At 43.2% G+C, this 12,500-nt stretch overlaps 2 protein-coding genes across 6 annotated transcripts in view; both read right to left on the reverse strand.

Annotated features, from left to right (window-relative positions):
* The window catches only part of hectd2 (HECT domain containing 2), a 39,280-nt gene extending 36,527 nt beyond the window's left edge, over positions 1-2,753 (reverse strand). Inside the window, exon 1 of the mRNA XM_035173155.2 lies at positions 2,657-2,753. Coding sequence (XP_035029046.1) covers positions 2,657-2,677 — 21 coding nt within the window. The 5' untranslated portion in view covers positions 2,678-2,753. The remainder of the gene's footprint in view (positions 1-2,656) is intronic.
* Positions 2,754-6,041: 3,288 nt separating this feature from the next.
* pcgf5b (polycomb group ring finger 5b) overlaps positions 6,042-12,500 on the reverse strand; it is a 6,717-nt gene continuing 258 nt past the window's right edge. For 2 of the 5 annotated variants that reach the window (XM_035173389.2, XM_035173391.2), the window contains exons 2-9: positions 10,642-11,316; positions 10,100-10,196; positions 9,818-9,873; positions 8,434-8,490; positions 7,977-8,149; positions 7,701-7,799; positions 7,012-7,101; positions 6,042-6,191 (exon numbers count right to left, since the gene is read on the reverse strand). In XM_035173389.2, coding sequence (XP_035029280.1) covers positions 6,144-6,191; positions 7,012-7,101; positions 7,701-7,799; positions 7,977-8,149; positions 8,434-8,490; positions 9,818-9,873; positions 10,100-10,196; positions 10,642-10,756 — 735 coding nt within the window. In that variant the 5' untranslated portion in view covers positions 10,757-11,316 and the 3' untranslated portion in view covers positions 6,042-6,143. Of the gene's footprint in view, positions 6,192-7,011; positions 7,102-7,700; positions 7,800-7,976; positions 8,150-8,433; positions 8,491-9,817; positions 9,874-10,099; positions 10,197-10,641; positions 11,317-11,393; positions 12,361-12,392 lie in introns of those variants that run through there. The other 3 variants (XM_035173390.2, XM_035173393.2, XM_035173392.2) reach the window with 3 other exon arrangements.

Genomic DNA, 12,500 nt, shown 5'->3' on the forward strand with positions numbered 1-12,500 from the left:
TTTCAAACCTGACTCTGATGAACTGACCTGAAAACTAAACTTTATTAAACATCTGTAAATATGTCTGATTGTTTTCATCCTTGAATTCTTCTCTGAGGAATCAATGAAAATGTAGAAAATGATGTTTGTGTCAGAATCAAACACAGAGGAACAGAAATAAAAACACAGAAAGTAAAAGGAACAAACGAGCGGAACTAAAACCAGGAAACAGAAGAACTGACGGAGAGAGAGAGTGAAGCAGAGGAGGCGGAGCTATTCCCCTCAGGTGAGGTTCATAGACAAACACAGGAAGTGAAACAGGAAACAGCAAGTTGAATTGATCTGTTTCCTCTTTCTGCTCTGAGAAGTTTTTTATTGTATAAATGAATAAACGTGTATTTTTAACTCAAACTGTCGGTTTTGAAAATGAAGTCGTAATAAATTCCTGAAGTTGCCCACGTGAGGCAGCTCATGCTACTGAAATACCAGCGTGTATTTATATACGTTCACTGTTTATAGATGTCTCGACCTGCTCTTTAGGTGAAGATGGAACATGTGTCGTCCACATGTCAGCAACATGTCTCACATTCTCACGTGTTCAGGTGTTGATGGTTCAAATCCACAAGTTGTTGTAACTCAAAGATTCAGATCTTTGACATCAAGTTTGTTTGAGTTACAACAACTTGTGGATTTGAACCATCAACACCTGAACACGTGAGAATGTCAAGTTCAAGTAAAGAGAGAAAAAAGAAGAAAAATCTGTAACGTTCAAAATTCACAGAAAATCATCGATGATATGAAATAAATAATTTATATACAGTCACTGATCATCTTTATATACAGTCACTGATGGTCTTTATATACAGTCACTGATCATCTTTATATACAGTCACTGATGGTCTTTATATACAGTCACTGATCATCTTTATATACAGTCACTGATCATCTTATATACAGTCGCGATTCTTATACAGTCACTATCTCTTATTTCCTGATCATCTTATATACAGTCACTGATCATCTTATATACAGTCACTGATGGTCTTTATATACAGTCACTGATCATCTTTATATACAGTCGCTGATGGTCTTTATATACAGTCACTGATAGTTGATGGTCTTATATACAGCACTGATCGTCTTTATATACAGTCACTGATCGTCTTTATATACAGTCACTGATCATCTTTATATACAGTCACTGATGGTCTGTATATACAGTCACGGAGCAGAGTTTATGACCTATACTTCAGCCAGCCACCAGGAGGCGATCCAGATGATTTGGCTTCACTTTTGGGAGCTGTCATGTCGTCCATCTTTATTCACGGTCGACAGAAACAATAGATAGATATTGTTGATGTGGTAAAGCAGCGTGGGATCATGATATGACGACACCTTACAGGTTTGAAAATACAACGTAAGGTCACAGGTCTGTTATTAGGTTGTTGGTTCAAACACGTTGGATATTTAAGATCAAACACTTTAAATGTGTTAAAGAGACAAAACTGTGTTAATAAGACACAAAATCATCTCAACAAAGACACAAGTGTCAATAGATATATGAGGAGACACACTCACTCACACACACACACACACACACACACACACACACAGTGACCTACTCAGACAAAGTTACCCTGACGTTGAAGTAACAGCATATTTGACATATGTACAACATGCTGTCACACACCTGCTGCCATAAAACACACACACACACACACACACACACACACACACACACACACACACACACACACACACACACACACACACACACACACACACACACACACACACACACACACACACACACACACACACACACACACACACACGACACACACAGAACTAAAGCATAGATACATGATTCTTCATCCACCCTCTTCTCGCACTTTGACACAATTCCTTAGTCACAAAATCTTTATATTCTCTCTCTCACACAGACACACACACATTCACACTCACACACACTCACACACACCACTCACACACACTCACGCACACACTCACACTCACACTCACACTCACACACACTCACGCACACACACACACTCACACACTCACACACAATCTCTGTGTCATCACACTGCCTGTCACAGCATTATGTCATCTTTCTATTCCTGAGAAACACCTGTGACTCAGTGACCCACACACACTCACACACACACTCACACACACACTCACACACACACCAGATTTGTGTTGCATCAGAAAAAGCAGCCGAGAGACGTCAGCCTGAAATAAGCAGAAGATTTAAAGATGACTGTAATTCCACAGGCTCCTGTAGGGGGCAGCGCTCCAGCTTCACAGGTCCGACTGGTTTACAGAGAAGCTCTTTAAACCCATCACACGGAAACCAGCAGGAAACACACACTCACAGATTCTGCTCATATTCAAGTTGATAATTCAATGAGTGTTGTGACTGTAAAATGTTTTCATGCTCTAACGTCCATCGCTGTCCTCAGCCTGTCCATCGCTGCAGCTCCTCTTTTCAGCCTCTGTCTCAAACTCTTTCAGCTCCTGTCCCTTTAAGACCCTCCTCCTGATAAAGCCCAGTCTGCTCTGATTGGTCGGTTGGTGCTCTCATTTTGATATTGAACGTATCTATTAGGAGACGTGCTACACTAGCTGTTAGCCGTTAGCATGACGTGGTGATTTATGTCCACCAGCTCCTCACCTGTTCCTGGTCACATGACATCGTGCTGATGAGGAGGTGTGGTCCTGGGTTTCAGGAGGAGCTCCTCCCTTCACAGAGTCTTTTTAACTTTGCAGAACTTTTACATTGACTGAAAACCCGTATTCGTCTGAGTCTTCGTCTCCGCCCCCAAGTTCAAATTCTCATCGTCTCCGTGCGCACTCCGTCTGCCACACGTGCACTCGTATCAGAAATCACACACACAGCAGACTCCACCCTCAGTGTGAACGACCTCTGACCTGCAGCTCGTCTGCAGCCACGCTGTCGCTCCTCTGGAATCCTTGTATGTCACGAACACGACATTCCCCCCCGCGGCGCTGAGTGGACATCGAATCGTCACGCACAGAAAGAGATGAAACACAGTGACGAAGTGTCCTTGGGCAAGATACTGAACCTCGAACCTCTCAAGAGAAGGAGCTGCACAGAATGTGTGTGAATGTGAAACTTATGTAAAGATCTTTACAGAACATTTACCACCGACTGGATCTGAAGCTGTGGAATAAAAACAAAAGTGTTACACTCAAGTACATTATACACCATCGCCCCCTGGTGGCTGGCTGTAGTACAGTCCTCCTCCATGTTAGCAAATGGACAGAAAATCTTTGTCAAAGATAGTTTCTGTCATTTTAGGTCGTTCTTATCTCACCGATGTTTGTTCAATTGTTCATGTTTTAATAACTTGTTTGATGATTTAAAAAAAGCATAGACTGACTCCTGATTGGTCCAGAGCGAGAGTGGGCGGGACCTTAACACGATCACTGTTAGAATCAGAGATATTTCAGTTTGGTTAGTGGGAGGAAGTGGAGACGTGTTTATTAAAAGTCTGGACCACAGATGACAACATGTATGATTCTGGTTCATGATTCATCACAAACCTGAAGCAGCACATTTACTGACTCTTCTTCATCACAGAGCTGAATGAGATTATTCCTTTTTTTAATTTTACCGTCTCCTCCTTTGTCATCTGATGATGAAACAGGTCTAAACACTGTAAACAGCTATACAAGTTCTAAAAGATAATTCTATTTATAATATATCCACGCAAATAAAAATATGTCATGGGCTCTCTGATTTATTTTTGTCCCACTTGACCGCTGATGTCATCATGACCAGCGACAGGTGATTAATGATGTCATCGCCTTCATCAACTTACAGCCTCACAGGAAATATGACGCGTTACTTCTTTTTGCCAACGAGTTTACGTACTTTTACTTTACTCAGCTTTCAGGTACCACTTTGTTCAATCTCATTCAGTCGTTCCTGTGATTTGTCTTCAAAGTGCAACAGAGAGCGACATGTGACCAGAGAGGAGGTGTCGAAATCTGTAAATATCACACACACACACACACACACACACACACACACACACACACACACACACACACACACACACACACACACACACACACACACACACACACACACACACACACACACACACACACACACACACACACACACACACACACACAAATAACGTACATTGTATAAATAGCATCATGTGACATCAGCCATCTTTTCTTTGTGTGACCTCCCTCCAGCCTCAAATAAACGAAGGTACATTTTTACCATTTACCATCCGGCGCTGACATCAGCTGCTCGTCACATGAGCACCACGTTGGGACGGAGGCCACGACATTTCAGAGGAGCGGGACGATCTTCTTGTGATTAATTATCCTGAAGAAATAAAATCCAGCAGATCTGATTGGATCAGTAAAAGGTGGGTGTGGTTTAAATTTGGCGCTCATCCCTCCATCATGGCGTCGGAGCAGGACGACGAACATGAACTTTCAGGAGGGATTCTGATTCTGAACACAACTTTCTATTTTATATTTAGAGAATAATCAATTATCAACAAGGGACTAAAGTGTGAAAATAAACAATTTAACAGAACCGGTGTGAACAGAACCGGTGTGAACAGACCCGGTGTGAACAGGCCCGGTGTGAACAGAACCGGTGTGAACAGACCCGGTGTGAACAGACCCGGTGTGAACAGACCCGGTGTGAACAGGCGCTGCAGAAGAACCAAGTTGTCTTTGCTCAGTCGGGGCGTCGGCCTCCTCCGTGACATCAGCTGTTTAACTCCTCACCTTTGACACGATGAGCTCATGCACGAGTCGATGCCATGTGGTGACACGATGTCATGAAGCCTCCACACACTCAGGTCACATTACTGGATACTGCACCACACACACACACATATTTATGTCTATACACACTGTGTAGCAGGACACTGGTGGATTCCTCATGGAGGAAAAAGTAAAGACTGAAAACAGAGACAAAGAATATCACATGAAGATTTGATATTTCTATGATCTCGTCAAAGACCAATGAGTCATAGTTGGGGGGGCGGGTTTATCAAAATATCAGAAACATCATCCGTCATGAGTCTAACGACCTGGTTCAGTGTGACAGAGGACGTCCTTCAGAAACCAGGACACAGACGAGGAAGTACATTGACCTCGTCTCTGTTCGTAAACAGGAAGTTTGAATGATGTTGCTTTTGTTTCGTTTCATCTCAAAAGGACAAAATCACAACTGAGAGATAAAAATCGACATAATGTTCAGATGCCTCCTGAAGAAAAATACACGTTTAAACTAGAATCACCTCCTGTGGTCGTTTCAGTTCGCAGACATGTTATTAACCTGTGACGTCACTTTGACGCACGGAAACTTAATGAAGCTTCAAAACTGGTCAAAATGTGAAGAAATTCACTGAAGTTCAAGAAGCCAAAAACATGTTTACAGAGATCACCATTACTTTGACCTTTGACCAGCAAAATCTAATCAGTTCATCTGTGGCTCGAAGTGAATGTTTGGAACAAATTTGAAGAAATTCCCTCAAAGTGTCCTTGAGATATCGTGTTCACAAGAGACGGAGAAACTGAAAACATAACGCCACCGGCCACTAGGTGTCGCCGGTGCAGAGACATAATAAACAATAAAAACTTCCACATCAACAGTAGAAAATCAACATTTAATCTACAGAGTTAAAGTTAAACAGGCAAAGTGAAGATATGATCAAAGGTTTTTAGGCACAGGGACGTACATTTAAAAATATCTTATATTATCGCATATATATTATTCTATGTAGCATAAAACCTCTGTTACCATAGCAACATCTGCACTTCATCGTCATCTGTACAAAAATACATCTGAGTCTCTCTCTGCACATTGTGGGTGTGTGTGTGTGTGTGTGTGTGTGTGTGTGTGTGTGTGTGTGTGTGTGTGTGTGTGTGTGTGTGTGTGTGTGTGTGTGTGTGTGTGTGTGTGTGTGTGTGTGTGTGTGTGTGTGTGTGTGTGTGTCTCTGTGTGTGTGTGTGTGTGTGTGTGTGTGTGTGTGTGTGTGTGTGTGTGTGTGTGTGTGTGTGTGTGTGTGTGTGTGTGTGTGTGTGTGTGTGTGTGTGTGTGTGTGTGTGTGTGTGTGTGTGTGTGTGTGTGTGTGTGCTCCTCCTCTTGCAGCCGTGGTTCAGCCGAAGTCGATTCGTGGCCGGTACTCAAGAACCATGGGATACGTCTGAGGAAGAGAGAGAACAGAATAATCTGAGCATCTGATGAAGACACTTCCACGACTGACACACGTGGAAGTCTGTGATGTTCCTGTCGTCCTCTGACCCCTGACCTCTGGGAGCCGGCCTGGTTCTGTGACTCAGTGTTTGGTTAAATGATGGAAACGTGTCAGATGTGAGCCTCCTGATAAAAGATTCAGACAGAGTGTGTGAGCAGCTGCTCCTCCAGAAAGAAACTGAAATACAACATGTCCCCGTCATGATTCAGTCACATGTTCAACCTGCAGCCGTCACATGATCTTTAGAATGAAACATAGAATCAGGATCTCTGACGTCACAGGAAGTGGTTGGTTCATACTTGATTGTTTTGATTCTGAATTCATCCAATTTGAGTTTTTCTGATGTTTAAACTCAGGAGAACAAAGAAACTTTAATAATGTTGTTTTATGATGTGAAACCGACGACCCAGAGGCCGAGATCGTGTGTGTGTGTGTGTGTGTGTGTGTGTGTGTGTGTGTGTGTGTGTGTGTGTGTGTGTGTGTGTGTGTGTGTGTGTGTGTGTGTGTGTGTGTGTGTGTGTGTGTGTGTGTGTGTGTGTGTGTGTGTGTGTGTGTGTGTGTGTGTGTGTGTGTTCCAGGTATTACTCATGTCGTGGGGACCTAACACAGTCACATTATGGGGACTTGTCTTCTTCATGGGGACAAAGAGCAGGTCCCCAAACAGATGTAACCTTTAGAAGATGAGTCACACACACAAAAATGACTTCCTGTTCCGCCGCCTCCGCACATTAACATGCAGACACACAAACAGGAAGTGAGCGAGACTTACGTTCTCTCCGTGCAGCCTCCATCGCGTCATGTAGATGAACTCCAGAGTGTGGTCTCTGCCCATGATCTCCCCGTTACACAGAACGTCCAGCTACAAATTCACCGTGAGAAATAAAAGGAAAATAAAACAAGATTTACATCAGGCTCAAAATGAAAATGTGATGATGAGACAGAAAGTAACGAAATAAAAAGAGCTGATGAACGACATGAGAGAGGAGAGGAAGTCGACTTTGGTTACGAGTGGGAGGCCGAGGAACGTGTGAGAGGTAAAGCAGTTTCAGTTCAGTCTGCAGCACGCACACGCACGCACACGCACACACACACACACACACACACACACACACGTTTCCTGTGTTTATTATCTGATTGGCTGAGTCGAGCTCAGCTTGTTTCTCTGAAAACTTCAGATCCAGACGACCGACGACTAAAATCCTTCATCTGCTTCACATATCGAGTTAAAAACCACCAAGATGTAAAAAGTGTTCAAAAACTGGGACTTTTGACTCTTCTGACAAACAAACACTGACACGTGCACAAAGAGGATGTGACGCCACCAACAGGCGACTAAATGAAACGTTACTTTATTAAAACTACAGATTTCTGCAGGTTTGAAAATTGAATGTAAGAACAAAACTCAGTCTAAACGAGGTAACGTTACGTATTGAACCTTTAAATGAATCACGTTCTCACCTCATAAGAACTCGGCAGCTTCAGCTTCAGACTGAGAAACTTCTTAATGGTTCCCACGGTAACGCGACTGGAGCAGCGGATGAACCTCTTCATCAGATCCTGGTCCAATGAGAGACAAGAGTGTTTACACAGGATTTACTGAGATTCACATTTTAAAACATTAATGCAGATGTTTTTCTTTAAAAGACTGAAGAACAAATTCAGCTTTTAAAAAGTTCTGACGATTTAACAGAAATGATAAAAATCAATATCCTGATCCTTATTAAAAACACACACCGAGACCGAGCTCTCTCCAGACGGTCCCGTGTTTCGCAGACAGTCCAGACAGATGGCGATCTGAGGGTCACTCCTGTGGTAGTCTTCATCGCCGCCATCATCGTCTTCACCACCAGCATCACCATCGTCACCTCCGACATCAGGAAGCCCGAACCTCTGACGCCTCAGGGCTTCTGCACACACACACACACACACACACACACACACACACACACACACACACACACACACACACACACACACACACACACACACACACACACACACACACACACACACACACACACACACACACACACACACACACGATTAATCACAAACTAAAGAATTAAAAGTTGCCCTTGCCTGTGAAACACAAACAGTTTTGAGGTTAAATGAAGTTTAACTTTAACTGAAAGTTACAGAAACTTTAAAAGGTCATATTTAGAAAAGCTTCAGTCTGACACGAACACTTTACCTTGACCGTTTTCTTTCTGGTTCCTCCTCCAGAACTCCAATTCTCGCTGCTCCTCTTCTGTTTGACATGAACGATAAGATAAATCAAACTTTAACCACAGAGCTCAGAGACACATTGACACAACGTCTGTTTGACCAGAGGTTTAAAACCACGAATCCCAGTCAGTTACTTCAAATGGTGTGAGTTGGAATTTAAAACGTATAAAACCGTAAAACAAGACGTGTTCTGGAACATGAACGTTACGAAGATAAAGTTAAAGTGTGATCGCAGCCTCAGCTAGACGCGTTGACTCCTCGTTGGCCTCGCGGCAGAAAAGAGGGTCGTTCATCTTCATCTTGTTTTAAACTCTCTAACGTCCACCGCTCTAAAAAATAATGTGACACTGACAAATGAACATTTCAGAACCTCCAGTCGGAGGAGAGATTGTGATGAAGTGCAGAGAGGAACCTCAGCAACCAGTTGGTCATGTGACGCCACCAGATCTGATCAATATCTGCATACTGGGACTAACAATCATTCTCTTATCTTATCGTTTCTTATCTTATTGTTTCTTATCTTATCTTATTGTTTCTTATCTTATCTTATTGTTTCTTATCTTATCTTATTGTTTCTTATCTTATTGTTTCTTATCTTATGTCGTCTTTTCTAATCTTGTCTTATCTTATCGAATCTTAAGATAAGATATGTTGAACTTCGATACTCAGTGTTAACACAACCAATTCACAAGCTTCACAATAAATCATCATCAGCTTTTCTCATCTGTTCAACCTGCTTAAAGGAGCCGATGAAAATAAAGAATATACCATTTCCAGCGTCCAGAAGGTGGCGCTATGACTGCGACGTATTATTCTCAGGTTTCTGTCTTCAGGTCATGTGACACCTGGGGCAGATTTGACCATGTACACTCACAATACGACATCACTAGTCGAGGCCACGCCACAGATTCTGAGGTCAGTTGATGAATAGTGTTGCAGAAGTTTGTGAACATTCGCTGCCTGAAAATCTTTAAAACTAGAAGAACTTTTAACACTAAATGAAAATGGCCAACGCGGTTAAGCTCAAACACAAGACCCGCTCCAGACGTCTCACACGTTTCAGCTCAATAAATAAAGATGGACGCCATGATGGCTCCCAAAAGTAAAATCATCTCTATCACCCCCTGGTGGCTGGCTACAGTATAGGTCCTAAACCCTGTCTCCTCCATGTTAGCAGATGGGACAAATCCCACTAACAATCTTTTCATGCACAAGATGATTTTATAAAGTAATTTATGTTTGTTAAATGTATTTATGTAATGATTGGAGCGCTGACGTTCACTAACTTATTTTTCCTGCCTCCATTGAATAGTCACATAATTTATCTGAAACTGATGAAACCAGCTCACTTTCTCTGAGTCCGGGCACCAGCTTGAAGATGATCTCCTCCAGGGTGTTGTCCAACCTGAGAGGACGGAGAGAGGAGAGCGTGAGGAGGAGAAGGACCAAATAAAATGAATACGTAAAGACTAAGGCAATGGAGATGAATGAAACTGACGTTGTGACAGATGATGTTTATTCAAACTTAACAACAGAGTTTCTTTACATGAAGAGAAAGAGACTGAAGCAACCAGTGAGGAGGAGGAGGAGGAGGAGGAGGAGGAGGAGGAGGAGCAGCAGCTTGGTCGTACCTGAGCATCTCCAGGGGGTTGGTCTCGTGGACCTGGATGCCACATCTGGGACAATCATTACTGTCCTCAAAGTGCTGAACGATGCAGCTCTTACAAACTGCAGAGATAACAACAGGTTTAGTAGCAGTTTAACATGTTTTCACTCAGCTGCTCCAGGAACTGAATAATATGATATTAATGTAGATTTGGCTTTTACAGCTGAGATCATTTCTTGATTCATCAATTAGCCAAACAAAAGAACAAATGTTAGAAACAAAAAGAATTTGTGAAATGTGTTAAATATTTACGAAGAGAAGATCTGAATAAAAAGTGAAAGTTTGAGAAGTTATGTATGAAGCAATCTAAAAGTATAAGTGCTTAACAAATACTCACTACTAGCATCACTCATTAGCTTTCTAGCTAACAAGCTAATAGACAAGAATGGACAATGATGATCACGTTTATATTTTCACGTCTTGAAATGAGTGTTGTGTCATTTCATCTTTTATCAAACAGGAATCTGTGTGTGTGTGTGTGTGTGTGTGTGTGTGTGTGTGACTCACAGGTGTGCAGGCACTCGGTGACGGTGGTGGGTTTGATCAGGTAACCTCGACACAGGTAACACGTGATGAAATGATTAAAGTCTCTCACAAAGTGTTTCCTCCCGGTGGCGGCCATGTTTCAACTTGTTTTGACAGACAGATAAAGGGAAACTCCACTTTCTAACTTTCACAAACGATGAGTGATGGAAGGTTTGTGGTTCCAGGCTGAAAGTTCCACAGTTGATCTGTGATTTAACTGCGTGTTAAAGAGTTTCAATGTTCACCCACACTGGCTAACGTTAGTCCAGGTTAGTGCAAACTCCTCTTTTACTTCTACTGTGTAAAATCCTGCTCCATCCTCCTCCAAACTTTATTCTGAGATCACTTTTTCTTCAGGAACATTTCTGACTTTATTCCATCTTCACTGAACAACGTCAGCCTCGACGAAATAAGGAAAACACCAGGCTCATCCAGTCCTGCTTCAGCCAAACAAGTTTATTAAATTCCCAGAATTCCCAGAGAGTGAGATGACTCGCTTTCTCCCCTGTCTCAGCCAAAGTGCCATTTTTATTCCATGAGGGGTCAAAGGTCGGTCTGCGTATCCTTCATCCCAGAGAGTTAGATCATCGCTGCAGAGTCGCTGCCTTAGATGTGTCTGTGATGTTCTGGTGGCAAACGGTGACGCGATGAAATCACCTGGAGGATAAAACACAAAAGGTCAGGGTTCACCAGGCTCATGTGCACGGTACCAATCCGTCCAACAGCTGCAGCACCTCTGACCCACGTGCATCTGGATCACGGCTCTGAACAGGTTCAACCCCGTCCCCTCTCCACTCTGACGGAGCTCATGAAGTTCGGTTCCTCTGCTTTAAAAATAGATTGTGGGCTGAATGTGGAACTGAAAAAACTCATTCACAAGTTTGATCAGTCGGAGTTCGGGCTCAGTTCTGCTGTTACAGTCACTGAAGAGAGCGAGAAGGGAACAGGTCCCAGGTCAGACTGGGACCAGAGAGTAGTCCATCCACTCAGGGTTAGGGGGGAGTCAGTCCCAGTGTAAAACAGGACACAGAACAGTAGATGAGGTGCTGGAGGAAGGAGAAAGACCACGACTGACCCTGGATTCAAACCAACAACCTTCATCATCCTCATTAAAAAGAACAGATGTTATCTGAAAATAACTTTGATGTCAGGATCCCGATTGTCTCTGATGTTTCACGTCATCTCACCACCTGCTGCTTTGGTCTGTTCCATGTTCTCATGTTCTCATTATTATCTGTTAAGAACTTTGAATAAAGTCACATGTGAAGTCAGGACTTCTTCACGTGTTCATCACTTCAGATCAGCTGTTTAAATAACATGTCACAACCAGCACGTGGTGAGGTCCTGTGTGTGTGTGTGTGTGTGTGTGTGTGTGTGTGCGTGCGTGTATCACAGTGTGCGTGTGTGTTTTCTAGAAAATCTTTAGTGCGCCACCAAGAAATCCCCCTGAGTGGAACACGAACACACGCACACGCACGCACGCAATAGATGTGCTTATCTCATGGTGGAGGCGCGTCACGTTACGTCACCAGAGTCAAAACAACATCAATGGAGGACACGCGCGCATGAAGCTACAGTGACACTATCGCTGTGCACGTATTCGCGCACGACTCGGCTCTGAACCGTATCCACGTACACGCACAAACACACGCACGCTGCACATATCGACAGTAAAAGTTGCGGAGCATTACGTCACGGCCTTTAACGAAGCGAAACGCACGCGGCTTATTTACCGTATGCGTGAACGTACCGTGATCCCGCACGAGTGTGTGCGCGTGCACAGCGACGCGCTTTGCGTCAGGAGGGAGAGAGGGGGGGCGTCCAGCAGCGTCAAAGTTTCT

The sequence above is a fragment of the Hippoglossus stenolepis genome, chromosome 12 (genome assembly GCF_022539355.2).
Source record: "Hippoglossus stenolepis isolate QCI-W04-F060 chromosome 12, HSTE1.2, whole genome shotgun sequence".
Lineage (NCBI taxonomy): Eukaryota > Metazoa > Chordata > Actinopteri > Pleuronectiformes > Pleuronectidae > Hippoglossus > Hippoglossus stenolepis.